General features: G+C 39.2%; 2 protein-coding genes and 1 long non-coding RNA gene across 5 annotated transcripts; 1 reads left to right on the top strand and 2 right to left on the bottom strand.

Moving 5' to 3' along the window:
• Positions 1-2,007: 2,007 nt before the first annotated feature.
• SPIN2B (spindlin family member 2B) lies at positions 2,008-4,009 on the bottom strand. Its single transcript, XM_010972048.3, has 2 exons — positions 3,579-4,009; positions 2,008-2,956 (listed from the first exon to the last, which is right to left on the bottom strand). The coding sequence occupies exon 2, from the start codon at positions 2,952-2,954 to the stop codon at positions 2,178-2,180; it is 777 nt and encodes a 258-aa protein (XP_010970350.1). The 5' UTR covers positions 2,955-2,956; positions 3,579-4,009; the 3' UTR covers positions 2,008-2,177.
• A 9,312-nt stretch (positions 4,010-13,321) lies between these two features.
• On the bottom strand, positions 13,322-15,032 carry LOC141576274 (spindlin-2). Of its 2 annotated transcripts, none has more exons than XM_074359053.1 (2): positions 14,893-15,032; positions 13,322-14,270 (listed from the first exon to the last, which is right to left on the bottom strand). In XM_074359053.1, the coding sequence occupies exon 2, from the start codon at positions 14,266-14,268 to the stop codon at positions 13,492-13,494; it is 777 nt and encodes a 258-aa protein (XP_074215154.1). In that variant the 5' UTR covers positions 14,269-14,270; positions 14,893-15,032; the 3' UTR covers positions 13,322-13,491. The 2 variants fall into 2 exon arrangements, with proteins under 2 accessions (XP_074215154.1, XP_074215153.1); XM_074359052.1 differs by lacking the exon at positions 14,893-15,032 and adding an exon at positions 14,734-14,822.
• On the top strand, positions 14,211-16,373 carry LOC141576275 (uncharacterized). Of its 2 annotated transcripts, none has more exons than XR_012504587.1 (3): positions 14,211-14,350; positions 14,843-14,997; positions 16,202-16,373. It is a non-coding gene; the product is annotated as an uncharacterized LOC141576275 (long non-coding RNA). The 2 variants fall into 2 exon arrangements; XR_012504588.1 differs by having other exon boundaries at positions 16,199-16,373.
• The last annotated feature ends 10,829 nt before the right edge of the window (positions 16,374-27,202 follow it).

Here is a 27,202-nt window from a genome sequence, read left to right as displayed (position 1 = left end):
TTAAATAGTTAATTGAAAGATGGAAAATATATAAAAACATGAAGATCAAACAAAATATGACAGCTGGCTGAAACTGGCCCACCAGTGGCCTGCAGTTGTTTGCTAGACTGAATTATGTGATGTATGAAAGAAAACTTATCCCCATTATGGTGAGGTGGGCTTGCCTTGTGGAGTTCTTGAGGCAAACAGCTGCAGGTCATGTTGGGTGGAGAGAATGACCTGGAGTTACCACCTTCTTTCAATTCCTGGAAGCTCCCTGTCTCGCCCTCCCCCTGCTATGCATGGGGTTAGGGATGCCTGGGCAGTGAGGAGTCACCAGAGCTGTTTCTTTGAGGGCAGGGGTATATTTTAGCAAAGTGTGGAGTGGAAAACAAACCAGAGAGAGGGTTTTGAAGGGTACTTCAACAGCTGGACTGGAGAAAGGCAAGGAGGAGAGGAAGAGAAGGACAAAGACCTATGTGTTGAGATACCATATCTCTGAGGGAATTTATTGCGGGTTATTGCATATTCTTCTCACCAACCACCACTCCTCTATGTGGCACTATATAGCTGAAGAAATAGCCATACAAAGTCACAACTCCCAGCCCAGTTGCCCATGCCATCTATCTCAGCTGGAAGGAGACCTAGACAAACTTCCATCACAGCTCCCCCTGTGCTTGAGGTGGGCAAGACTGGTCAGGAGGTACCTCTGAAGGGTCAGTAGCCACTGGCTTTGTCAGGGTATCACCAGAACAGGGCTTCTGGGGGCAGCAGACTTCCATTTGGCAAAGCACTGGGTGGGGCCACCTGTAGTTTCAGGCAGCTGCTGAGAGAAGCATGGACAGTCAAGTATTCCCCATGCTCTAGAGAGAAACTTTGGGGTCAGTCCTCTGATGCCCCTCCTCTGCAGGGAGGCCAGGTATAGTGCAAGAGGAAGCAGAACAGTGAGGGGACTGCTATTAACCGGGTTCAGCAAGATTCTATTTTTCTGGATAAAATACTTTCCAAATGCAAGGTGGCACATCTCTTAAGAGCTCAGCACCCCACTGACCCGTTTCCCACAAGAATCATTTATTCAGCGTAGAGGAAATGAATCAAGACCTTCAGGTCCAAGATTTACTGCACTTGGATGCTCTGGAAAATGTGAAGAAGCTGCCCACAGCCCCCTGCTTGTGGAGCACCACGTTAGTGTGTTCAGGCTGAGGGTTGGGGTTCTGCTCAGCAGCTGTGGCATGAACTCTCTGAAATAAGAAAAGCCTTTTAGGTATAAACTTGGCTCCTGCTTAACTCCTGAGACATTCCTGTCAAAATGCCCTTCTATAGAACAACCGGTCCATCTGATTTCTTTGCCTCCTGCCACATCATTTGTGTACAGGGCCAGGGAGGGTAATTTGGATACTGCCAGAAGTCGTACTTTTTCCTGGGTCTTCCCATCTCTTGCGCCCCACGCCTCACACTTCTTTTCCTGTATTCTCACTCTCTGTCAGTCTTTCTTAGAATTCTTCCTTCCTTGGTGTCCCTTCAGTTCTGGCCCCACACTCATGTATAGACACTCCCTTTTAGTATTCTTTAGCTTCTCCCCAGATCCCTGTCAACTTCATCTTTCTTTCCCTAGCTCTAGATCTCTTCTTGGCTTCTTTGTGTCCCTCTCTACTCAGTTTATTCTGTCCATTTTCCTTAAGCCCCAAGATCTCACTCTCCCTCTGTTATTCTTCACCTCCTCCCAGTTGAGTGCCTTCCCCTCTTAGGTCATCCCACTCCCTAGGGAGCCTCTCCATTTCTGGCCCCTCCCCACCTCCTTCTAAGCACTCACCTCCTGTTCTCCCTTCCCCCACAGCCCATCTCTAGTTCCTTCTCCTCCCCTCCTCCCTAGGCCTGACCAACTAAGTCCTATTCCATTTTTAGATGACTGATTAGGACTCTAGCTGAACTTTATTCACAGCCTAAATTTACAGCTGTTCCTTTCATGCCCCATTCACCAAACACACCCAATCTTTTCAACATGACAAATTCCTTACACACAGCATGTCATGTCCACATACATTTGTATTTTTCAGAACAAAACAACAGTTATGCTGGCAAAGATCTTGGATTAACAGGGACCCTTAAGCTTTCAATACACTGAAAAGTCACATTATTTTGCATGTCTACAGAGTACACATTCGTTTTCACAAATGTGGCAAAGTTTACCCTAACAATTAGGACTTTTTCACTAAATCATAGACATAGATATGGAAATCATCATCAAACTTGATGAAATACACAGAGGGTTTGGCTTCCACTTGGTGAATGACCATGCCGATCCGTTTGGAGCCATCTTCTTTGGTATATTCCACATGTTTACCTATCAGGCCATCTACAACTCCTCCAGGCTCCCTCTCCGCTGGAGGAGACTCATTGGACTCTGGCATGATTCGGAGGTCTCCTTCTTTATAGTCATCTAGGAGCTGGTACATGTACAAGACAGGATCTTTCTCATAGGTAATATAAAACCAGGCTTTCATAATAGGTGCTTGGGCTAAGACCATTCCTCTCCATTCATCCTTGGAACCATGCTCATCCTCAAACATATGTTCCACAGCTTTACCAATTATGGTATTTGCAAGGTTTGCATCACTGACTTGAGATGATGCCACCCTGTCGGAAAGAATTTTAAGAGACAAAACTCTTTCATCTCTGTGAAGTTCCAGTCCATAGACACAGTCAATTCCATCATATTTCACCAGATAAAGAGAAGGATTTATAGGCACCTGATCCAAAACGGTTCCTTTCCACTGGGTGATGGGCTCATCGCCTTCCTTCCATCCGTGTGAAATTCTGCAGCCCACGATGTTCCTGCGGGGCTGGGACGAAGGTCTGCCTCTCTGCTTCTTCTGGGAGGCTTTTTTCTTTGTCATGTTTGCAGACCCAGCGGCCCGTCCTGCAACTGCCCTGGTTTGCTGCCCTTCAGCCTCCTGTGCGTTGGGGGTCTTCATGTCTGCAGGGAGAGGAGTGAAGATAAGAGAGGAACATTCAATATGCCATAATGTGAAGTTCTCCCGACAGCGATGTCTCCAGGTACCCTGCGCTGGCGCCTAGAATTTCCCCATGAGCCTGGCAGCAATGCTGGAAATCCTAGCTGTGTGCCTGAAAGTGCTCTCCCTCCTAGATTCCTTTAGGCTGCGGGGAAGGGAGACAGAGGCAGCGGTGCTGGCTGGGGTTAGGAACGCTGCAGGAGGAGGGGGCGGGTTATCTCCTTGTTCAGAGACCTCAGCCTCCACCACCCGCTACTGGCGCCCACTCTCAGTCCCCTGCAAAGCGCCTATCCCTCCACTGCCTTGCCTTGCATGCACTCACTGTCCTGCTTCTCTCAACACCCCAGTCTGCTACCCACACTCCCCCTATCCCTTAATCGCTTTCTTGGCCCTTTGCCCCCAGCCCCCTCGCAGCACGGTGCTCACCTTCAATGTCTTGCCTGGCTCCTAACGCCATCCCCTTTTCCCATTGCCCATCGCCATTTCCCCCACCCCAGCCTCACCGGGCTCCTGCCTCCCCTCTTATCTCCTGCAGGAGTTCGTCCCATCCCCCTTCTCTATCCTGGCGCCCACCAATGGCCTTGCCTTGCCTGGCGTCCACCGCCCCGGATCCCGGGCCTCAAGTGCCCAAATCGGACGCCTCGCTGCTTCCTTGGCGGTGAGCCTGTGTCCAAAGAGGATTGGCAGGCTGTGAGCAGGGTGCTTGCGGGAGCTGGGCGGGTGTTGGATTCCTAGGCGAGGAGCGCGTTCAGGAGGGAGGTGGGGTAGGTGAGAGGGATGGCGGCGTTGTCTCCAGTGCTGTGCTCGCGGGCCCTGTGCCTCCCTGTTGGTGGCGGCGGCCCCTCTGCCACATCGGTCTCCCACCAGCAGCTAGTGCTGCAGCAGCAGTCTCCTCCCTCTTTTCGTAGCGCAGCTTCCTGCCAGGATAGAGGCCTCCCCTTCCTGCCAAACACTGCCTGCCCCACCTCAGCTCTCTAGCTCACCACTGCCTTGGGCCTGGGAGGTGCTCCTTTTCTTTTGATCCCGCCTCTTTCCAAAAGTAGGAGCAGCTGGGCCTACAATCCTCCCTCCTATTGCCCCCTCCCCTCTCTTCCCCATTTCAAGGCCCTCTGGTTCCTGTGGTCCACCTCCACCGTGTCAGTGCCTCTGACCCATCTGCTTTCCACCTCCCAATAATTTGTCTTTTTTCCCCTAGTGCCCTCATGTAGTTATTATTTTAAATAAACATATATTTGTCATTCACAAGGATTTGTGGTAGGAAAGGAAAAATATGCTCAGTCTGCCATCTTGACCCAGTCTTTATGTAATTTTTCCTTGCTGGTCATTCCTCAACTTTACTTCTTTAGTATTTCTCCCCTTTTGTCTCTTTATTTTAAACTACTGCAAATGAATCTCTTCCACAATGTTAATACTGTGTACATTTCAGAAAATTGATATGGAGAAAATTATAATAAAGTGCAATTCTAGCTCCCATTCCCTAGGACTCAGAGCAAAATATTAATAGTCTTTTTTTCTTGCCATTTTTTCTAGGCTCTTACAATACTGGGATCATTTTGCATGAGCAAGTTAATACTCTAATTTTTTTCCATATAGAATATGTATTTTTTCAGAATATTTTGAAAACTATTATTTCTCTTATGCATTCATTAAACATTTATTGAGCACCTATTGCATATCTGGCCTTTGGTCCTGAAAACTGAATTTTACAGGGAGCACAATTTAACTTTTCTCCCATTACCAAACATTTGGAATTATGTTTCTACAATAAGTGGTAATGTGGTCAATTTACCAGAAAAGAGAGCTTTGGGAAAAATAAGTTTATAAGAAATAATTAGGTAAAATGATGGTTTTATATTTTAGTAGAGAATTATTCTTAAGGAATGATTCTTTAAAATTTCGAGGAAAATTTTACACTGAATTCATTCTAATATCAATAGATTTATTAAAATGTAAAATGCAACAGAGTAATACAGAAGAAAAAGCAAATTAATAAACTAGAAACTCAGTAAACAATATGAAAGTTTAATAATTACTTTTGATATATGAATCAGGCGATGTGTTAGTTGTTAACAGAACAACTCAGTTTAAAATAATAAAATAATTACTCAAAAGGAAAATAAGATCATAAAAATTTGATTCAACAAAGTATAAACATGTTAATATGATTGAGCAGGACAGAAGCACTTTGCATCTAGTGCTGATGCAAATTAAAATTCATAGAATTTTTTTATGGAAAGCAAATTGCAAACACACTTTAGTTTATGGGAGGGTTTATTTAGTTCTGGTTAACTTTATTCCTAGGATATCATCCTTGGAGTCCCAAAAGTAAAGGGATTTTACCAGGGCTCTGGACTTCAATTTCTTTCTCCTTAGCTTCAACAAAAGTCATAACCTCTTCTGAGCTCCTATGCCTTTGAGTAGTTCCCTTTAGAGTGGTTAAACATCCTCAAGGGAAAAATGTCCACCAAATTCATTGTCTCTTTGATCTGCTCTCCTCCATATCTTAGCTGGGTAATTATTTCCTATCTTCTTAGTTTTCAGATGCTTCTGAGTTTACTTTTTACTATTTCATCCAGCCTTCATTGTTTCATTAATGAGAAAGTTGTTTTTGAATTGCTTATTCTCCTATCACTACAATCCAAAACTCTATGCTTTATTATAAAATGTGTGTGTTCAACTATTTGTAATAGCTCCAAACTGAGCATCACCCAAATTTCCATCATCAGTAGACTGCATTTATTGTGGTATATTCATACAATGGAATATCGTACAGGATTGAGAATGAGCAAACTAGAAATACATGCAACAACTTGAATCAATCTCACAAATATGTTCACCAAAAAAAGAAGACAACAAAAGGGCACACATTTTCTTTGCAATTTATTCAATTTTCAAAAATAGTGAATAGTCCACTGCCTTAAAAATCAAAATAGCAGTTATTCTTGCAAAGATATTTTACAAAGAGATGATAACAATTCATATTCCACCAGTAACTGATGAAAGAACACAATGGAGGCATTCTTAATGTGTATGTATGGCAAGAATGGTTTATATAGATGCTGAGCCCCAAAATGTGTTGAATTGTAACATCATTTGGTGTTGCAGTCTAGCATTCAATCATACCTCTTCTGGTAATAGTGTGCCCATTTTGCTCTGGGGAACAACCTAAATCTGACTTTTCAGAGCACTGAAATACTCTCAGAGTGATTGTTTTAAGACTAAGCACCCAACCTAGTCAGAGCCAATGAGGAACAATGATGTTTTGAACAAACTCCTGGGTGTGATGTAAAATGATCATATCCACTGAAGATGAGTGAACCAGAGAAGATATGAGGTTCAAGATGCTCAGTTCACCTTACTATCATCTAGAGACTGAGGACAAAGCAGCACAAAGAGATTAGAGCTAAACTAAGCCAAAAAGGGAGACTGTTGTCCTAGTGACACATTCTGTACCTGTAGGTGGTCATGGCCACTGACTTTCCAATATTTATCCCATTGTAAAATGTTCCTCTAAGCTAATCGTGGTATTGCTATCCCCCACTGCAAGTGATTGGCTTAGCATGGGGCATATGATCTAATCCTGGCTGATTAAACATGCTATGTGTTGGCGGACTTCTGAAAAAAAAAAACATTATTCTTAAGGGAAATTGGGAAATTACGTTTTATTTTCTTCTTTAGGATGATGCTATGTCTGCGTATGAGCCTTGGAATCTCTGTAATCAGCCTGAGGGCAAATCCAGCACACTGAAGATAGCAGAGGAGGGAATGGGAATATTCTGAGCCCTTTGATCAGTTCATTTAGCTGCTTATCATACCATTCCTGGAGTCCTAGTTCTGACTCCAAGTTATAAGAAACTTCTTTATAGGTAAAGCAGTTTGAGTCTGGGTTTTCTATTACTTGCATTTGAAGGTATCTGAAATGGCAAAGTGTCTATTTTATAAATGTATGTATAACTGTGCTTTATACATAAAATACATACACATAAAAGTAGCAGGCCTTATGTAGGGTTAAGAATGAATAAAATTTGAAGATAAAAGTTAAATTTAAAATTAGCAAACCATTAACTAGCAAACTATTGACATGTAACTTAACTGTATTTGTTGAATGACTTTTAATGGAATTTATTTACTTATATAAGTTATAACGTATAAAATTTACCTATTGCAAATAAGCAATTTATATATATATATATCAGTATAATCAAAATTTTAAAAATAATTCAAAACCTATTTTTCTAGCAAAATAATGGAAAATTTTAATTTCTTAAAAGTTATTTTTAGTGAATTTGACTTTTAACTTTTGTTTGATGTGAGAAAATACGTTTTAACTCGCTGCTAGATATTCATTCATATTCACTGACGTTTTTTCTTTTTATCATTTGACATAATAAATGATATGCTGAATAACTTTGTAGAATTAAACAAATACTATTTTTATTTAATTCTCAAAGCCCAAGTCACACACAAGGGCATAGAGGACAGAATATAAGGGCTTTCAGTGGTAGCCAATAGGCACACTTAGGTCACTTCTCAAGATATGACTTCAGGAATGAGCAATGAATTGAAAGTCCTCTGATCACAGCCATTTTTCTTTTTTTGCTATGGTTTTCTAGCACTGATCTTGCATACATTTGGTATATTTCTATGAGCTCAATGCCATTGTTGCTCATGCAATATCCAAGAAAACCCAATGAGAGTAATTAAATTCTAAGGAATAAGATTTTGTCATATACAGTTGAGTTTTGGAAGGCCACAAACCATTGTAATAGCTAAGATTTTTTTTCACCTCCCATACCAAGGATCAATTTTCTCTCCTTTGGGGGCAATATCATTCTGGTTGAGAATGCACGATCTAGAGCTTGCAGGGCAAAGCAAGAAGATTGGATTGTATATCAACTGTAATAAGAAGCCTTTAGAGAGTTTTAAGCAATCTCATTTACAGTTTTAAAAGATCACTCCAGCTGTTATGGGGAGAATTGAAGGCAAGGAGACCTTCATTCCCAATACCCAATTTAGTCTTCTTTTCTAAATCCTTTAGTTGCTGAGATAACATCTTTCTCTCTTCATGCTGCCAAAGCATCAGGTCATGTGCTTACTGCTTTTGTTTTCAATTCTTTCTTCATTGTTGGTCTCTGGGGATTTTTCTCATAATCTTTAAAGCTCAGCTATATATTTAAAAGGAGATCTGTCATATTTTACCCAACATTTTTAAGTGATTTAGTGAAAAAATTTTCCTCTACCCATATTTTACACTTTTTTAAGCCAGTGAGTTTATTAGCCACTTTTGTGGTCAACTACTGGTATACTTCTCTCCCTTCATGATGATTTATCTTCAAGAAGATTATATGAGAGTCAGTGAAGTCATGCCCAGACTTTGTGAAGACCTTCCTTCAAAATCTACTATTGTTTTTTTTTTTAATGAGTGAGCTAGGGAGTTCTTGGTTTATTTCATATCCTCTCAAATTGACTTTAAAAGGACATTAAAGCCACAATGAAAATATTAATCCTTTGAACTATCACCCATTGCAAATTAAGCCCACGTATGTTGTACAACCTATTAACTGCACAAGTTAAAAAATGGTGGGTGAAATTGATGAAGGGAGTCAAAAGGTACAAACTTCCAATTATAAAATAAATGTCATGTACAACAAGGTGACGAAACTTAATAATATTGTATTGCATACTGAAAGCTGCTAAGGGAGTAGATCTTAAAAATTCTCATCACAAGGAAAAAATTGGAATTATGAATGGTGATGGATATTAACTAAACTTACTGTGATCATTTTGAAAAATGTACAAAATCGAATCATTATATTGCATACCTGAAACTAAATAATGTTATATGCCTATTATGTACCTAAAAAATAAAATGTAACTTTAAAAAATAAAATAGAAGTAAAAAATATTTTTTAAAAGGAGATTTCATTTTGTTTCTCCTGCAAAGTACTATGTATAGTGGTTGTCAAATAGGACCTTCATTCCCCTGGCTTCATATCTCCCAATGACTACTTTAACTGGTGAGTTTGAGAGGTTGGAAATGTGAGAATTCTTTTGAGTTGTTTCTTATATTTGTCTCTTTTAGGCATATTTTAAAATTTATTTTCAAATACAGAGTAAGTTTTGTGGGCCAGGGGCACCTGTACCTATCAGAGAGATTTGCTTTGCCTGTGAGGAATGAGGAAGTACTTATAGCTCCATAGCTAAGCATGTCCTCCAATCCAGCTTTTATCAATTATAAAGGATAAATTTTAACCTCCACTTGTGTCATTATTGTGCCAGTCTTTCAAATGGTTACAAACTTGCAATGAGAAGAAGGTTTTTACTTATTTGTCCTTTGGAACCTCAACCAAACATGTTGAGCTGTGGCACAAATTCAGTCTGGAAGGGAAGGAATAACCACTGCAAGTATGCCAGGAGCTGGCATTACTTCTCTAAGATAAATACAGGATCTAGGTTATTAGAGGGTGTACTGCCATTTCTAAGACATAAAAGGAAACATTTGGCATTCCAAAGTGGCACTTTGCAATTGTCTCCAGTAATGATCTGGGGAAAAGGTAGGGATATTCTGACAATATCTTTCTGATAGTAATGCAAGCACAAACCAAGACTGATAGTGTGATTCCATCACTAATGATCAATCACTAAAACCATACCCACCTCCATTTTAATTCAGAAATGACAATATCATTTGGAATTGGAGAGGGAGGTTGGGATGTGATTTAGGAAATGTATTTAAAATAATTATACATTAATATTGGGATCTGTTCTTTTCCCAGACAGGGTAAAATTTCAAGGCCTGTCCAAAACCTGCCTCCTTTTGAACAGCCAGATATATTAAATCCTGTGCTGTCTGATTTAAACCCATGACAAACTCTGTTTGGGATACCTGCTACCAATTACCATGATAGCAAATTTTAGTTCTTATCAGGTTCCAACAGAACTAGGGCACATTCCAAGAAGGTGAAGCAATAGTAGGAATGTATACAGTTTTTCTTTTTTTTTTTTTTTTTGGTCTGTTTCTCATTCTTACTTCATCAGCATTATACACCCAATTTAAGGTGGGAAGAGCCCAAAAGCTTCATCTGTTCTTTATCTTGAGAGACTGTGGCTCAAGGATATTAGGAAAGCTACTGTTGACATTGAAATTCCTGTGTTTATCTTTCACAAGATAATCTTGCTTAAGGGCAAATTAGGGAGGCTACTCTGCAAAATATAACCAGAACAAGACAAATTCAAATCACACCCACTGCTGCCAGACTGGTTTAAACTACGCTATCTCTTACCTGCATTATTGCAATAGTCCTGCATTGATGTCGCTTTTTCAATCCTTGTACCCCATTACAGGCTACTCTCCAGATATGCCAGAGTGAAACTGTCAAAATATGAGACAAATCATGTTGCACATCTGCTGAAAACACTCGAACGGCTCCCCAACACACTCAGTGTAAAAGCCAAATTCCATTCTAGGCGCTCCTGGGCTCTAAGCTATCTGCTTCTCCCAGATCCCCATCACCTCTCTGAACTCACATCCTGATATTCTCTACCTTGCTCACTCAGCTCCAGCCATGCTGGTATCCTCGAGTTCTTCCAACGTGCCAGGCCTACTCCTGCCTTGGAGCCTCAGCACTTGGTGTCCCTCTACCTGGAATACCGCTTCCCCAGGGCCAGTTGTCTCACTACCTTCAGGTCTTCACTCAAAAACCAGTGCTCTCAGCGGGGTCCTCTCTGGCTTGCTTATCTATCCAACTTCAGCCTCCTCCTTGGAATTTCAATTCCCCATTCTTGGCTTCATTTTTTCCTTCTTGGCACTTATCACTTTGAAAATACTTTCTATTTTACTTACTGTATCTTGGCTACTGTCTGTCTCCCACGCTAATGAAAGTTCCATGAAGGTAAGGTTGTTTTATTTATTTCTTTTGTTTATAACCATACCATAAGTCCCTGTGCCTAGAAGACTGCCTGGCAGAGAGCCCACCTGAAGTAAGTACTGGTGAGATGAAGATAAAGCAAACAAATTAAAAAGCCAACGGGGTCAAAGTAAGCCAAAGAGGGGCTAGGCAGTGTCCCCTGGGCCTAGCCCCAAAGCTACAAATGCATTTGCATCCAGGGAACAACTGGGCATGTTATTAGAGTGAAGCAGACCGGCTGGGGGCGTGGCCAACTTGAGAGAGAATCCTGAGTCTAAAATGGGCTGAGCCTTTCCTCAGAGTCAGCTGCTTGTATCCTTGTTGGATTTGGGCCCTAATTCTTAGTTTATTGTTTTTGTTTTTCTCAGGTAAGCCAGAAATGTGGACTTCTGTCATGGGAAATCCCCCAAATGTTTAAATAGTTAATTGAAAGATGGAAAATATATAAAAACATGAAGATCAAACAAAATATGACAGCTGGCTGAAACTGGCCCACCAGTGGCCTGCAGTTGTTTGCTAGACTGAATTATGTGATGTATGAAAGAAAACTTATCCCCATTATGGTGAGGTGGGCTTGCCTTGTGGAGTTCTTGAGGCAAACAGCTGCAGGTCATGTTGGGTGGAGAGAATGACCTGGAGTTACCACCTTCTTTCAATTCCTGGAAGCTCCCTGTCTCGCCCTCCCCCTGCTATGCATGGGGTTAGGGATGCCTGGGCAGTGAGGAGTCACCAGAGCTGTTTCTTTGAGGGCAGGGGTATATTTTAGCAAAGTGTGGAGTGGAAAACAAACCAGAGAGAGGGTTTTGAAGGGTACTTCAACAGCTGGACTGGAGAAAGGCAAGGAGGAGAGGAAGAGAAGGACAAAGACCTATGTGTTGAGATACCATATCTCTGAGGGAATTTATTGCGGGTTATTGCATATTCTTCTCACCAACCACCACTCCTCTATGTGGCACTATATAGCTGAAGAAATAGCCATACAAAGTCACAACTCCCAGCCCAGTTGCCCATGCCATCTATCTCAGCTGGAAGGAGACCTAGACAAACTTCCATCACAGCTCCCCCTGTGCTTGAGGTGGGCAAGACTGGTCAGGAGGTACCTCTGAAGGGTCAGTAGCCACTGGCTTTGTCAGGGTATCACCAGAACAGGGCTTCTGGGGGCAGCAGACTTCCATTTGGCAAAGCACTGGGTGGGGCCACCTGTAGTTTCAGGCAGCTGCTGAGAGAAGCATGGACAGTCAAGTATTCCCCATGCTCTAGAGAGAAACTTTGGGGTCAGTCCTCTGATGCCCCTCCTCTGCAGGGAGGCCAGGTATAGTGCAAGAGGAAGCAGAACAGTGAGGGGACTGCTATTAACCGGGTTCAGCAAGATTCTATTTTTCTGGATAAAATACTTTCCAAATGCAAGGTGGCACATCTCTTAAGAGCTCAGCACCCCACTGACCCGTTTCCCACAAGAATCATTTATTCAGCGTAGAGGAAATGAATCAAGACCTTCAGGTCCAAGATTTACTGCACTTGGATGCTCTGGAAAATGTGAAGAAGCTGCCCACAGCCCCCTGCTTGTGGAGCACCACGTTAGTGTGTTCAGGCTGAGGGTTGGGGTTCTGCTCAGCAGCTGTGGCATGAACTCTCTGAAATAAGAAAAGCCTTTTAGGTATAAACTTGGCTCCTGCTTAACTCCTGAGACATTCCTGTCAAAATGCCCTTCTATAGAACAACCGGTCCATCTGATTTCTTTGCCTCCTGCCACATCATTTGTGTACAGGGCCAGGGAGGGTAATTTGGATACTGCCAGAAGTCGTACTTTTTCCTGGGTCTTCCCATCTCTTGCGCCCCACGCCTCACACTTCTTTTCCTGTATTCTCACTCTCTGTCAGTCTTTCTTAGAATTCTTCCTTCCTTGGTGTCCCTTCAGTTCTGGCCCCACACTCATGTATAGACACTCCCTTTTAGTATTCTTTAGCTTCTCCCCAGATCCCTGTCAACTTCATCTTTCTTTCCCTAGCTCTAGATCTCTTCTTGGCTTCTTTGTGTCCCTCTCTACTCAGTTTATTCTGTCCATTTTCCTTAAGCCCCAAGATCTCACTCTCCCTCTGTTATTCTTCACCTCCTCCCAGTTGAGTGCCTTCCCCTCTTAGGTCATCCCACTCCCTAGGGAGCCTCTCCATTTCTGGCCCCTCCCCACCTCCTTCTAAGCACTCACCTCCTGTTCTCCCTTCCCCCACAGCCCATCTCTAGTTCCTTCTCCTCCCCTCCTCCCTAGGCCTGACCAACTAAGTCCTATTCCATTTTTAGATGACTGATTAGGACTCTAGCTGAACTTTATTCACAGCCTAAATTTACAGCTGTTCCTTTCATGCCCCATTCACCAAACACACCCAATCTTTTCAACATGACAAATTCCTTACACACAGCATGTCATGTCCACATACATTTGTATTTTTCAGAACAAAACAACAGTTATGCTGGCAAAGATCTTGGATTAACAGGGACCCTTAAGCTTTCAATACACTGAAAAGTCACATTATTTTGCATGTCTACAGAGTACACATTCGTTTTCACAAATGTGGCAAAGTTTACCCTAACAATTAGGACTTTTTCACTAAATCATAGACATAGATATGGAAATCATCATCAAACTTGATGAAATACACAGAGGGTTTGGCTTCCACTTGGTGAATGACCATGCCGATCCGTTTGGAGCCATCTTCTTTGGTATATTCCACATGTTTACCTATCAGGCCATCTACAACTCCTCCAGGCTCCCTCTCCGCTGGAGGAGACTCATTGGACTCTGGCATGATTCGGAGGTCTCCTTCTTTATAGTCATCTAGGAGCTGGTACATGTACAAGACAGGATCTTTCTCATAGGTAATATAAAACCAGGCTTTCATAATAGGTGCTTGGGCTAAGACCATTCCTCTCCATTCATCCTTGGAACCATGCTCATCCTCAAACATATGTTCCACAGCTTTACCAATTATGGTATTTGCAAGGTTTGCATCACTGACTTGAGATGATGCCACCCTGTCGGAAAGAATTTTAAGAGACAAAACTCTTTCATCTCTGTGAAGTTCCAGTCCATAGACACAGTCAATTCCATCATATTTCACCAGATAAAGAGAAGGATTTATAGGCACCTGATCCAAAACGGTTCCTTTCCACTGGGTGATGGGCTCATCGCCTTCCTTCCATCCGTGTGAAATTCTGCAGCCCACGATGTTCCTGCGGGGCTGGGACGAAGGTCTGCCTCTCTGCTTCTTCTGGGAGGCTTTTTTCTTTGTCATGTTTGCAGACCCAGCGGCCCGTCCTGCAACTGCCCTGGTTTGCTGCCCTTCAGCCTCCTGTGCGTTGGGGGTCTTCATGTCTGCAGGGAGAGGAGTGAAGATAAGAGAGGAACATTCAATATGCCATAATGTGAAGTTCTCCCGACAGCGATGTCTCCAGGTACCCTGCGCTGGCGCCTAGAATTTCCCCATGAGCCTGGCAGCAATGCTGGAAATCCTAGCTGTGTGCCTGAAAGTGCTCTCCCTCCTAGATTCCTTTAGGCTGCGGGGAAGGGAGACAGAGGCAGCGGTGCTGGCTGGGGTTAGGAACGCTGCAGGAGGAGGGGGCGGGTTATCTCCTTGTTCAGAGACCTCAGCCTCCACCACCCGCTACTGGCGCCCACTCTCAGTCCCCTGCAAAGCGCCTATCCCTCCACTGCCTTGCCTTGCATGCACTCACTGTCCTGCTTCTCTCAACACCCCAGTCTGCTACCCACACTCCCCCTATCCCTTAATCGCTTTCTTGGCCCTTTGCCCCCAGCCCCCTCGCAGCACGGTGCTCACCTTCAATGTCTTGCCTGGCTCCTAACGCCATCCCCTTTTCCCATTGCCCATCGCCATTTCCCCCACCCCAGCCTCACCGGGCTCCTGCCTCCCCTCTTATCTCCTGCAGGAGTTCGTCCCATCCCCCTTCTCTATCCTGGCGCCCACCAATGGCCTTGCCTTGCCTGGCGTCCACCGCCCCGGATCCCGGGCCTCAAGTGCCCAAATCGGACGCCTCGCTGCTTCCTTGGCGGTGAGCCTGTGTCCAAAGAGGATTGGCAGGCGGTGAGCAGGGTGCTTGCGGGAGCTGGGCGGGGAGGATTTCTAGGCGAAGAGCGCGTTTTGTAGGGGGCGGGGTAAGCAAGGAGGATGGCGGTGGTGTCCTTATTGCTGGGCTGGCAGGCCCTCTGCCTTCTAGTTAGTGGCGGTGGCCTGTCTGCCACATGGGGCTCCCACCAGCTGCTACTGATTTAGCAGTCTCCTCCCTCTTTCAGCATAGGACTAGGCTCTTACTTCTCTGTCAGTGAAGAGGCTTCCCCTTCCTGAGAACAGTGTTTTGCAGTCCTCCCTTGCCCTGGAGGCACTGGTGGGCTGCTCCTCCACTTTCCAAAATTGTAATCTCTGGAACCTGTAAGTTGTCCTTTCTCCTTCAGGTCTTTCCCACCTCCAACCTCTCAGGCTCTCTAACTCCACCCCTAGGCTCCTCTGCTAGAGTGCCTCTTCATTTTTCACACATTTTTCACATTTTTCTCATACAAATTCACGGGAAGCCTATCTGGAAACAGAAATCCTTTATATTCATACACAAATATATGTATATGCATATTTTTGTATATATATTTACAAATATTCATATTCAGAGGTACATAATCATTAAATACACACCTTTACCCAATCACATCACATAGAGTTGTTTCCTTTTTTTTTGTATACACCTACACAGAAATACATAGAATAAGAATTTCTTCAAAGCAGGTGTAAGCATCTTTTAGTTTTGGAGATCTAGTATGGAGAAAGAGTGGCTTATTTTAAGTTTAGAGAGTTATTGTTGAATATGATTGAAATTTGTAACAAACCTTGTCTAGTTTTGCATAAAGTAGAATCCATTTTGAATCTGGTTTGTATACTTTTTGTTATGTATAGTTTTTTCCACGATATCCCATAATTCTTTAAAATATGAAGATTATGGTGTTATATTTGTAACATGTTATCAGTTACATGCAATTGGAAAGCATCTCAAACTGATTTAAATTAAATAAACTTATTTGGAATTTGAATAATTGAAAAGATGTCAGATTAGGCTTAATCTAAATGCTTAGTGTTACTGGCTGAATAATTTCCCTTCCAAATTAATATGTTGAAGTCCTAAGCCCCTAGTACCTTAGAATGTGAATGTATTTGGAAGTAGGGTCTTTAAAGTGGTATTTATAGTGAATTGTGGTTGCATGGGAATGCTTTAATACAATATAACTTGTGTCTTTATAAGAAGAGATTAGAACACAGACTCACGTAGAAGAAAGTCCATGTGAAGACAGAGAGAGAGTATGGTTATCTTCAAGCCAAGAAGAGAGGCCTCAGAAGAAATCAAACTTGCTGACACCTTGATCTTGGACTCGTAGTCTCCAGAACTGTGAGAAAATAAATTTGTGTTGTTTCAGCCACTGAATTTGTGATACCTATTTTAAATGACAGCCCTTATAAATGAATATATGAAGTGCTGTTACCAAAACCTAATTTTGTTCTTTTTTCTATTTTCTCTCTGATGTCAGTTTCATTCTGAAGCTTATGTTTCAATATGGCTATTAGCAACTTTGGTATTTATATGTTCCCTATTCATATGCAGTGACAGAGAGAATCTCTTTACAGCAACTTTTGATCAAAATTTTGTTTTACTTTTATTGGGACCTTCATAGGTCATTTGCCTGTTGTTGTACTATGGCCAAAGACAAGATTATACTTACTTATTTTAGGTTCATTGTGTGTGCTTTTTTTTTAAGAAACAATCATATTAACAAAGTAGATATATTTGAATAATTGGTTTATGCTAATCAAGTGCCACTCTTGAATTTGGAGTTGGGGTCAATCCAACCAAAATTCCTACACAATCAAGGAGGATTAAAATGGATACTTGTGGGGCAATCAATAATGTCTGCAACAATTCCAGGTTATTATTTTGGAAAGCAACCTGAAAGTTTTTATTCTTCTAAAATTTGGTGTTTCTCTGATACTATTCTTAGATATGTGAGTGCCAATTAATTGCAGATTTGTTCCCATTTTTTTGATTAGGTAGTAACAATTTACCCCCTTTCAAAATTTTTATTTCTAAATTCTTTCAGCTTTTTGGTACACTTACATTATTCTCTGTGACATCTCCTGTCCTTAAGTTTCATTTATGGAAATCTTCCACAGAGAATTAGACTAGTCTCTTTTAGTCATTCTTTCATAGTCATGATTTTTTTAATTGAAATATAGTCGATTGACATTGTTGTGTTGATTTCTAGTGTACTGTGTAGTGATTCAGTTATAAATATATATATATCTTATCATATTCTTTTCCATTATAGGCTATTACAAGATATTGAATCTGGTTCCCAAGTTTATACTTGTTTATCTATTTTATATGTAGTAGTTAGTATCTGCAAATCCTGAATTCCCAATTTATCCCTCCCTACTCCCTTTTCCATACCATAATTTTTTTTTCTATGTCTGTGAGTATGTTTCTGTTTCATAAATAAGTTCATTTGTGTCATTTTTTTACATTTCACATATAAGTGATATCATATGGTATTTTTCTTTCTCTTTCTGACTTACTTCACTTAGGATGACAATTTCCAGCTCCATCCAAGTTGTTGCAAATGGCATTAGTTTATTCTTTTTTATGGCTGAGTAGTATTCCATTGTGTGTGTGTGTGTGTGTGTGTGTGTGTGTGTGTGTGTGTGTGTGTTTGTGTGTTATATATCATATCTTCTTTATCTAATCATTTGGCAATGGACCTTTAGTTTGCTTCCATGTCTTGGCTCTTTTAAACAGTGTTGCTATAAACATTCCTCCAGATATATGTCCAGGAGTGGAATTGCTGGATCATAGGGTAAATCTATTTTCAGTTTTTCAAGGAATTTCCATACTGTTTTCCATAATGGCTGCACCTGTTTACATTCTCACCAACTGTGTAGGAGGTTTCTGTCCCAATAAGTATAACCAGTAGGGTTAGATTAGTATGTTAAATGTTTCAGATCATCAAAGCTTACACTGTATTTATAAATCAAAACAAATATCCACTCCTAAAATACAGCCTTCTGACCTTTTGTTGCAGGTCAATGTTTTCAAGGGAATCTGGAATAATTAGTGAGTGCTCAGCTATGTACCTTCTTGAGAATTAAGGTTGATGCAGGAATAATTTGATAATAGGTCCATTGGGTATCTACAGGAAGAACTTTAATGTTGTCTTAGAAAGTATTTCTCCCAGAGCCAATATAGCTAGAAACTATGCAATGTGTAGGAATGGTCCCTTAAATACTGACCAATGAGAAACTACCTTTCCAAACTGTTTTCATTTACACCACCTTGTTCTTTCTCCAAACCACAAAGGTTTTAAGGCCAGTTATATTTCTTATATGCTATATTTCTTTTGTCTTGGCCTTATTTATTTCTTTATCAAAGTGACACCCACATCTTGCCATTTGCCTTTGAGATCACATTGCCCACAAATTTCAGTTTTCTTGTCCTCCTTTAAGACAGTTACTACACCTCAGATTCACCCTGAAAACCTCAGAATTCCACTGCACTTTCTTCATTTTCCCTGTGTCAATTTGACCATATATATATTAGGAAATTCCAGTTAAGTTCCTCAAGCTGAACATGTATGGCATTACATAGAGCTGTGGTACAAACTCAGTCTGGAAGAAAGCAAAAACCATTTCACATCTATGGTTTTTGGTCACTGGACTAGCACCTTACTTTTTAAAACACAAGTTTTTAGGGGACACAGTTGAAATGATTTTTACGAAAGGGGGAATTTTGTTGATGCCCACAACTACGTCTTTCATTGCTTTGTCATACCATATTGAGTTCTTCACTGTCTTTGGTTTGCTGTACTAGAGAATAAGGGCAACTTCTCACCATGAATGACATTTGGTAGAGTTGTCCAAAGACTGACTGGAGCTGGGATTACTGGCCTGGATGTGATAATTGTGTAGCCTATTCAGAAGTCTCATTGAAAGTATGTGTAACCAATTTATGTGTGTTTGTGGACTTTCTCATCACATGTTCAGTTTCTTATAAAACTACATCTCACCATGATGCTATGGCAGGAAAGTACTGTCCAAGAAAGCAACAATGTTCTTTATATTTATGCATGTGGCAGACACTATACAGACTTTTAATATCTCAGCTTTTTGTTGGGGTAGATGACTTGATGGCTAAAATTCACAGAGTCATGAAGAGGAAGACATTCTAGAGCTGTGCTTTACATATGTCTGGAGTTTTAAGCTGAGAAGAAAAGGTTGGGTGTTTCTGATAATATTTATTTAATTGTAATGCATGAAAAGAAACAGGGCTGATTGACCTCATTACTCTATCTGTATATATTACCACTTCACCCATCCTAACTCACATTGAACCATTCTAGTGTGGCTTGGGAAATGGGTTGTGCTATGGACAGAAGTGTGTCCTTCCCCTAATTTTATATAATGAGACTCCAACTCGTGATGTTATGATATTTGGAGATGGAGCTTCTAGGAGATAATATGGGTTAGATGCTGTCATGTGGGTGGGGCCCTCATGATAGGATTAGTACCCTTATAAGAAGAGGAAAGGCATCAGTCCTGTCTCTACCATGTAAGGATACAGCAAAAAGGTGGCCATCTGTAAGCCAGAAAGAGAGCTTTCACCAGGAATCGAATTGCTCACACTTTGATCTTGGACTTCCAGCCTCTAAAATTGTGAGAAATAAATTTCTCTTGTTTAAACCACCCAGTCTATGGCATTTTGTTATGGCAGCCTAAGCAGACTAATACAGGTTGTGACATTGGCAATAAGCCTTTAACAATTCTCCCTTCTACCCCTTTCCTAGACATATGTCTGCCCTGGGTCTTGATCTCCTTAAAAACAACTAATTTATTTATATCCTGCCTAACAGTTATAAGTCCTTGCCAAACTCACAATTGTACCTTACTCCTTACTGTTGGAAGTACTGGATGTGGAAGTCTCAGTATGTTAAAACCTTTCCCCCCCTCAATTGTAGGCTATCCCTTGATTTCTATGGAGACAACCAGTTGTCTTTGATTTCTGTCTTCCCAACAGATAAGGGCTTTAGCACAAAAAGACTCTAAGGATTACAATACATCCAGTCTACCGTGCATAAGAGTTTGGGATGATCAGCTTTGGGCAACCATGCTGCAATTCTTGGGACACTTTAGAGTTGAACTCTGCTTCAAGGCTTTAGGATTCTGCAGTAGAACATGAAAAACATTTCTACAGGGCATCTTATAGAGATAAGAGCATTCACCTACACTGGGAGACAAACTTTAGCCCAGTGAAACCAATTTCTCAGAGAAACAAACTCAGGAGTATTTGGCAACAGGCCAGAGTGGGCCTCCTGTATTTATATCCATTACATCTGAAAGAGTTCCTGAGGATGTTTAAGATCAATAGAGAGCATCACAGTCTCAGCCAAAGGAGGATCCCCACAGGCCTTGGACCCATGGATCCATTTCAACAGGTTTTGGCTGTGATCTCAGAGAATCTATGGGAAAATGATGGTAGCATATCCAATCAACTGTTAGGGGTGCAACTGACTCTAATCTTCCTACAAGTATTGTTAGTTAGCAGCAAGTAAGTGAAATAAATTCAGGTTTATACAAATCGAATTTCAAACAACTAGAATGGTTTCTTATTCTTCCTTGGTGTTCTGAAGCCATTGGAAAATCCTTTTAAGGGTTACTTTTCCCCTGCATGATTACATTCTAAGAGGTCATCTCTGTTGGCCTGTTAATTGTAAAGCAAATTGTTTAAAATGATAAGTTAAATTTGTGAATTGACAGTTATGCAAGGGTAATGAGTTTAGATGTAATTAGAAAAGATTTCACTGAGCTGATGTGATAATAACTGCTTGCATTGGGATTTCTGATTAAAATATATTCTTACACAATAAGATATATAATATTGCCTATATTGTATATATACAATATTGCCTGCATTGGGATCCTGGTTGAAATAACTGTAAAATAATCATAAAATAAGAATTAACTACTTAAAGTAGTTTAAATTTCTTATTGAAGTACATTGAAAATATTTATAAGAGATTGACTTCCCTTGGAGCTATAGTCTCCTTTTCTAAATGATGATAATTAATGCCTTTGTCCTAGACTCTAGATGATATAGCCTAAGCCCTCCTAGAACTCAAACTTTAATGTGCCTAAGAATCAGCTGGGGGTATTATAAAATGCTGGTTTTGATTAAGTAAGTCTGTAGTAGGGCCTGAGATTATGCATTTCTAACAAGCTCCCAGGTGATGCCCATTCTTCTGGTATATTGACTACACATTGAGGAAGAAGGGGTAGAGTTTCCATTCAATAACTTCTTTGCCAAACAAAACTAGGATAGAATGTCTCCTAAGGAGCCTCAGTTAATGAGGCTTTTGTTTTCTCAATATGAAAAGAAGACTTGGTTATGAGAACTATAAAAGGCTACAAGAGTTTATTACCTGTATTTCTCTACCTATTGCACCAATATCTAGGATGTTATTTTGTGATACGTTTTATCTTATAAACCTCCACATATTCTTTGACAACATGAGATGTAGGTGTGGTGGATATCTACAAATGAAATTCATTAAGCTTGAATATATTGGTCTTTTGTAAGTCAACATCTTATAACAGTAGGCTTCAAACATTTTGACTCACATACTCACTGGGAGTATTCTGAAATACCAATGTACCCATTCACACTTTTTAGGGTGATATCAAAATGATTTCATTACAAGTGTATGTATTTACAAAGAAGACAACATCCTTTGTATTGTCAATACTGAAATTTTTAAATGAGATGGTTACATTACTCTTTTAAATGGAGCCAGTTAAATAAAAATATCATATGTATTTGATATCTGCCATTATCCATTAAAAAATTAATGCACACAGTTTTCTTTAACTATTGGAAATTTAAAATAATTTATTTCTTTTTGAAGTTGAATTTCTATCCTACATTCATCACAAAATTTTATCCTAGTGTAGATTATTTTTATACATAAACACTTTTCACTCTCGCATTGCTTTGCTGCAGAAACATGCATATTGAAATTAAAAATTTAAAAATTGCTCTAGTGACCATACAGCATTATTAATTTTTTCTTCTAGATTGAATTATTAAAATTATTATTAGTATACAAATGCATACAATGGTATAAATGTATTATAAATATATATCATTAAACAGAAGGTAAAAATTTAGTGGAAATTCTTATCAATGCACTCTATGCTGCTTTTTCCCCCACACAATTCGTTCATATGTTCAATTATTTATTGCTAGAATGAGACAAAATTCAGAACCAATATCAGCTCTATTTATCATCTGTATAAATGTAAATGGAGAGAATACTTATTCACATAAAAAAGCAGATGGGACTGAAAGGAATTTTGATATAAAAATACCACTCAATTCTCTAAATTCTAAGCTACATGACAAAAAACCCTTAGTAATCATTCATAAAAATTACTTTTTAAATAATATATCAGTGGAACAACTTAAGGGCTTCCAGGTGTTGGTTGAGAGCCAGTTAATTGTAAACCACCTGACTTGCGAAAGTATTTGTTACCCACTCATTAGAGTCAATTACTTTTTTGATTCAATCTTGGTGGACTGTATGTTTCCAGAAACTTGTCCGTTTCTTCTAGGTTATCCATTTTGTTTTTATAGAGATATTCATAGTATTCTCATATGATATTTTGTATATCTGTGGTATTGGTTGTAATTTCTCCATTTTCCTTTCTTATTTTGTTTCTTTGTGCACTCTCTTTTCTCTTCTTTGTGAGCTTGGCCAGAGGTTTGTCAGTTTTGTTTAATCTTTCAAAAAAACCACTCTTGGTTTGATTGAGTTTTTCTACTTTTTTAATCTCTTATTTATTTCCTCCCTGATCATTATTATTTCTTTCCTTATGCTGACTTTTAGTTTCATTGCTCTTCTTTTTCTGATTCTTTTAGCTGGTAGGTTAGATTGTTTATTTGAAATTGTTCTTTTTTGAGGAAGGCCTGTATCACTATGAACTTCCCTCTTACGATTGTTTTTGCTGCATCCCAGAGATACTGTGTTGTGTTTTCATTTTTAATGTCTCAAAGTATTTTTTAATTTCTTCTTTAATTTCATCATTGACCCATTGGTTTTTTAGTAGCATGTTGTTTAATACCCATGCTGTCATTTTTTTCTGCTTTGTTTTTCTGTAGTTGATTTCTAGTTTCATGGCATTGTGGTCAGAAAAGATGCTTGAAATAATTTCTGTCTTCTTAAATTTGTTGAAGCTTCTTTTATGCCAAAGTACATGATCTGTCTTAGAAAATATTCCACATGCACTTGAAAAGAATATATACTCTATTTTGGGAGGATGTAATGTTCTTAAAATATAAACCAAGTCTAATTATTGTATTGTACTATTTAATTTCTCTGTTGCCTTATTTATTTTCTGTCTGAAAGATCTGTCCAGTGATGTTAATCAGGTGTTAAAGTCTCCTACAATGATTGTATTCCCATTAATTTCTCCCTTTATATCTGTTAGTATTTGCATTATGTATTTAGGTGTTCCTGTATTGGGTGCATATGTTAATGAGTATAATATCCTCATCTTGTATTGTTCCCTTAATCATACAATGCCCTTCTTTATCTTTCTTTATGGCCTTTGATTAAAGTCTATTTTGTATGAAATCAGTATTGCCCACTCCAGCTTTCTTGTCATTTCCATTTACGTGGAATATATTTTTCCATCCTCTCACTCTCTATCTATGTGTGTCTTTCATCCTAAAGTGGGTCTCTTGTATGCAGCACATAGCAGGTTCTTGTTTTATTATCCATTCTGACAGTCTATGTTTTTTGATTGGAGCATTTTATCCATTGGCATTTAAAGTAATTATTGATAGATGTGTGCTTATTGCCATTCTGAACTTCATTTTGCAGATTATTTGGTATTTCCTTTTTTTTTCCTTTTTGTGGTTTGATGATTTTCTTTTGTATTATCATGTTTTCTTTTTAGTTTTTGTGATTCTATTGTAAGTTTTTGGCTTGTGGTTACCCCGTTTTGTACATATATTAACCCATTACTATATCTGTTTACTTTAAACAAATAGTAATAGAAGCTAAAACCCATCCTACTGAGAACAAATGAAAAAAGAAAAAAAAGATAAAAAAATCTATAATTTCTTGCACCCCTCTCCCACAATTGAAGCTTAAGATGTCCTCTTTTATAATTTCATATTTATTCTGCTGTAATTCATTGTAGTTTTTGCCTTTCCAATTATGGTTTTCCACTTTCTGTAGTATCCTGCTTTTTGTTTTTATTTAGAGTAGATCTTTCAATATATCTTTTAACATAGGTATAGTGTTGCTAAATTATTTTAGTTTATGCTTGCCTCTGAGGGTTTTCTAAATTTTTTTTTAGCATTTTTAAATTGAGTTATAGTCATTTTACAATGTTGTGTCAAATTTCAGTGTAGAGCACAATTTTCTAGTTATACATGAGCAAACATATATTCATTGTCACATTTTATTTTGCTGTGAGCAGCCACAAGATGTTGTGTCTATTTCCCTGTTCTATACAATAAAATATAGTTTATCTATTCTACATATGCCTGTCAGTATCTACAAATTTGGAACTTCCAGTCTGTCCCTTCCCACCCCATGCCACCTTGGCAACCACAAGTTTGTATTCTATGACTATGAGTCATGATTCTGTTTCTGTTTTGTATTTATGTTCCTTTTTTTTTTTTTGATTCCACATATGAAAGATCTCATATGGTATTTTTCTTTCTCTTGCTGGCTTGCGTCACTTAGAATGACATTCTCCAGGAGCATCCGTGTTGCTGCAAATGGCATTATGTTGTCATTTTTTTAAATTTAAATTTAATTGTTTTTATACTGTTATATTGCCTGGTAAAAAGACTATACTGCTATTGTTTTAACTTGATTTATCTTTTTTTTAAAGCTTTTAAAATTGAGTATATAGACATTTTACAATGTTGTCTCAAATTCCAGTGTAGAGCACATTTTTTCAGTTATACATGAACATATATATATTCATTGTCACATTCTTTTCTCAGTGAGCTACCATAAGATCTTGTATATATTTCCCTCTGCTATACAGTATAATCTTGTTTATCTATTCTACATTTTGAAATCCAAATCTGTCCCTTCCCCCCCCTGCCCCCTTGGCAACCACCAGTTTGTATTCTATGTCTATGAGTCTGTTTCTGTTTTATATTTATTTATTTATTTAACTTCGCATATGAGAGATCTCATACGGTATTTTCCTTTCTCTTTCTGGCTTACTTCACGTAGAATGACATTCTCCAGGAGCATCCATGTTGCTGCAAATGATGTTATGTTGTAGGTTTTTATGGCTGAAAAGTAATCCATTGTATAAATATACCATATCATCTTTATCCAGTCATCTGTTGATGGACATTTAGGCTGCCTCCATGTTTTGGCTATTGTAAATAATGCTGCTATGAACATTGGGGCGCAGGTGTCATTTTGAAGTAGGGTTCCTTCTGGATATATGCCAGGAGTGGGATTCCTGGGTCATAAGGTAAGTCTATTCCTAGTCTTTTGAGGAATCTCCATAGTGTTTTCCACAGTGGCTGCACCAATTGCATTTCCACCAGCAGTGTAGGAGCGTTCCCTTTTCTCCATAGCCTCTTCAGCATTTGTCATCTGTGGATTTTTGAATGATGGCCATTCTGACTGGTGTGAGGTGATACCTCATTGTAGTTTTGATTTGCATTTCTCTGATAATTAGTGACATTGAGCATTTTTTTCATGTGCCTATTGATCATTTGTATTTCGTCCTTGGAAAATTGTTTGTTTAGGGTTGGGTTGTTTGTTTTTTTCTTATTATGTCACATGAGCTGCTTATATATTCTGGAGATCAAGCCTTTGTCGGTATCATCATTCACAAGAATTTTCTCCCATTCCGTAGGTTGTCTTTTTCTTTTACTTATGGTTTCTGTTGCTGTGCAGAAGCTTGTAAGTTTCATTAGGTCCCATTTGTTTATTCTTACTTTTATTTGTTTTGCTTGAGTATACTGCCCTAGGATAACATTTTTGAGATGTATGTCAGATAATGTTTTGCCTATATTTTCTTCTAGGAGGTTTATTGTATCTTGTCTTATGTTTAAGTCTTTAATCCATTTTGAGTTGATTTTTGTATATGGTGTAAGGGACTGTTCTAGCTTCATTGTTTTACATGCTGCTGTTCAGTTTTCCCAACACCATTTGCTGAAGAGACTGTCTTTATTCCATTGTATATTTGTGTGTCCTTCGTCAAAGATTAGTTGACCTAATGTTTGTAGGTTTATTTCTGGGCTCTCTATTGTGTTCCATGGGTCTATATGTCTGTTTTTGTACCAATACCATGCTGTCTTGATGACTGTAGCTCTATAGTATTGTCTGAAGTCTGGGAGAGTTATTTCTCCAGCCTCTTTCTTTTTCTTCAGTAAGGCCTTTTCAATTCTAGGTCTTTGATGGTTCCATATAAATTTTATTATGATTTGTTCTAGTTCTGTGAAATATGTCCTGGGTAATTTGATAGGGATTGCATTAAATCTGTAGATTGCTTTGGGCATTGTGACCATTTTAACCATATTGATTCTTCTAATCCAAGAGCATGAGATAACTTTCCATTTTTTAATGTCTTCTTTAATTTCCTTAATAAGTGTTTTATAGTTTTTCATGTATAAGTCTTCCACCTCTTTGGTTAGATTTATTCCTAGGTATTTTATTACTTTGAGTGCTATTTTAAAGCGGATTGTTTCTTTACTTTCTTTTCTATTGATTCATCATTAGTGTAAAGAAATGCAACTGATTTTGGAACGTTAATCTTGTAACCTTGTTGAATTCTTCAATCATGTCTAGTAGTGTTTGTGTGGACCTTTTAGGGTTTGCTATATATAGTATGTCGTCTGCATCTAGTGACAGTTTTACCTTTTCTTTTCCAAAATGGACCCCACTTATTTCTCTCTCTTGCGTGATTTCTGTGGCAGGACTTCCAAGACTATGTTCAATAGTAGTATTGATAGTGGGGATCCTTGTCTTGTCTCAGATTTTTGTGGGAAGCTTTTGAATTTTTCACCGTTGAGTACTATGCTGGCTGTAGGTTTGTCATTTAGAGCTTTTATTATGTTCAGATATATTCCCTCTATACCCACTTTGGTGAGAGTTTTTATCATAAATGGGTGTTGAATTTTATCAAATCCTTTTTCTGTGTTGATTGAGATGATCATGTGGTT

This window comes from Camelus bactrianus, chromosome X, assembly GCF_048773025.1.
Source record: "Camelus bactrianus isolate YW-2024 breed Bactrian camel chromosome X, ASM4877302v1, whole genome shotgun sequence".
NCBI classification, from domain to species: Eukaryota; Metazoa; Chordata; class Mammalia; order Artiodactyla; family Camelidae; genus Camelus; species Camelus bactrianus.
This window is presented reverse-complemented; position numbering and strand designations above follow the sequence as displayed.

What these genes read in the sequence shown, in the direction of transcription:
- SPIN2B (XM_010972048.3), bottom strand. Translation starts at nt 2,954, where the DNA reads ATGAAGACCCCCAACGCACAGGAGGCTGAAGGGCAGCAAACCAGGGCA.
- LOC141576274 (XM_074359052.1), bottom strand. Translation starts at nt 14,764, where the DNA reads ATGGCGTTAGGAGCCAGGCAAGACATTGAAG. An exon ending in AGCCAGGCAAGACATTGAAG is followed by an intron (nt 14,271 to 14,733) that starts GTGAGCACCGTG and finishes CTCTCCCTGCAG; the next exon opens with ACATGAAGACCCCCAACGCA.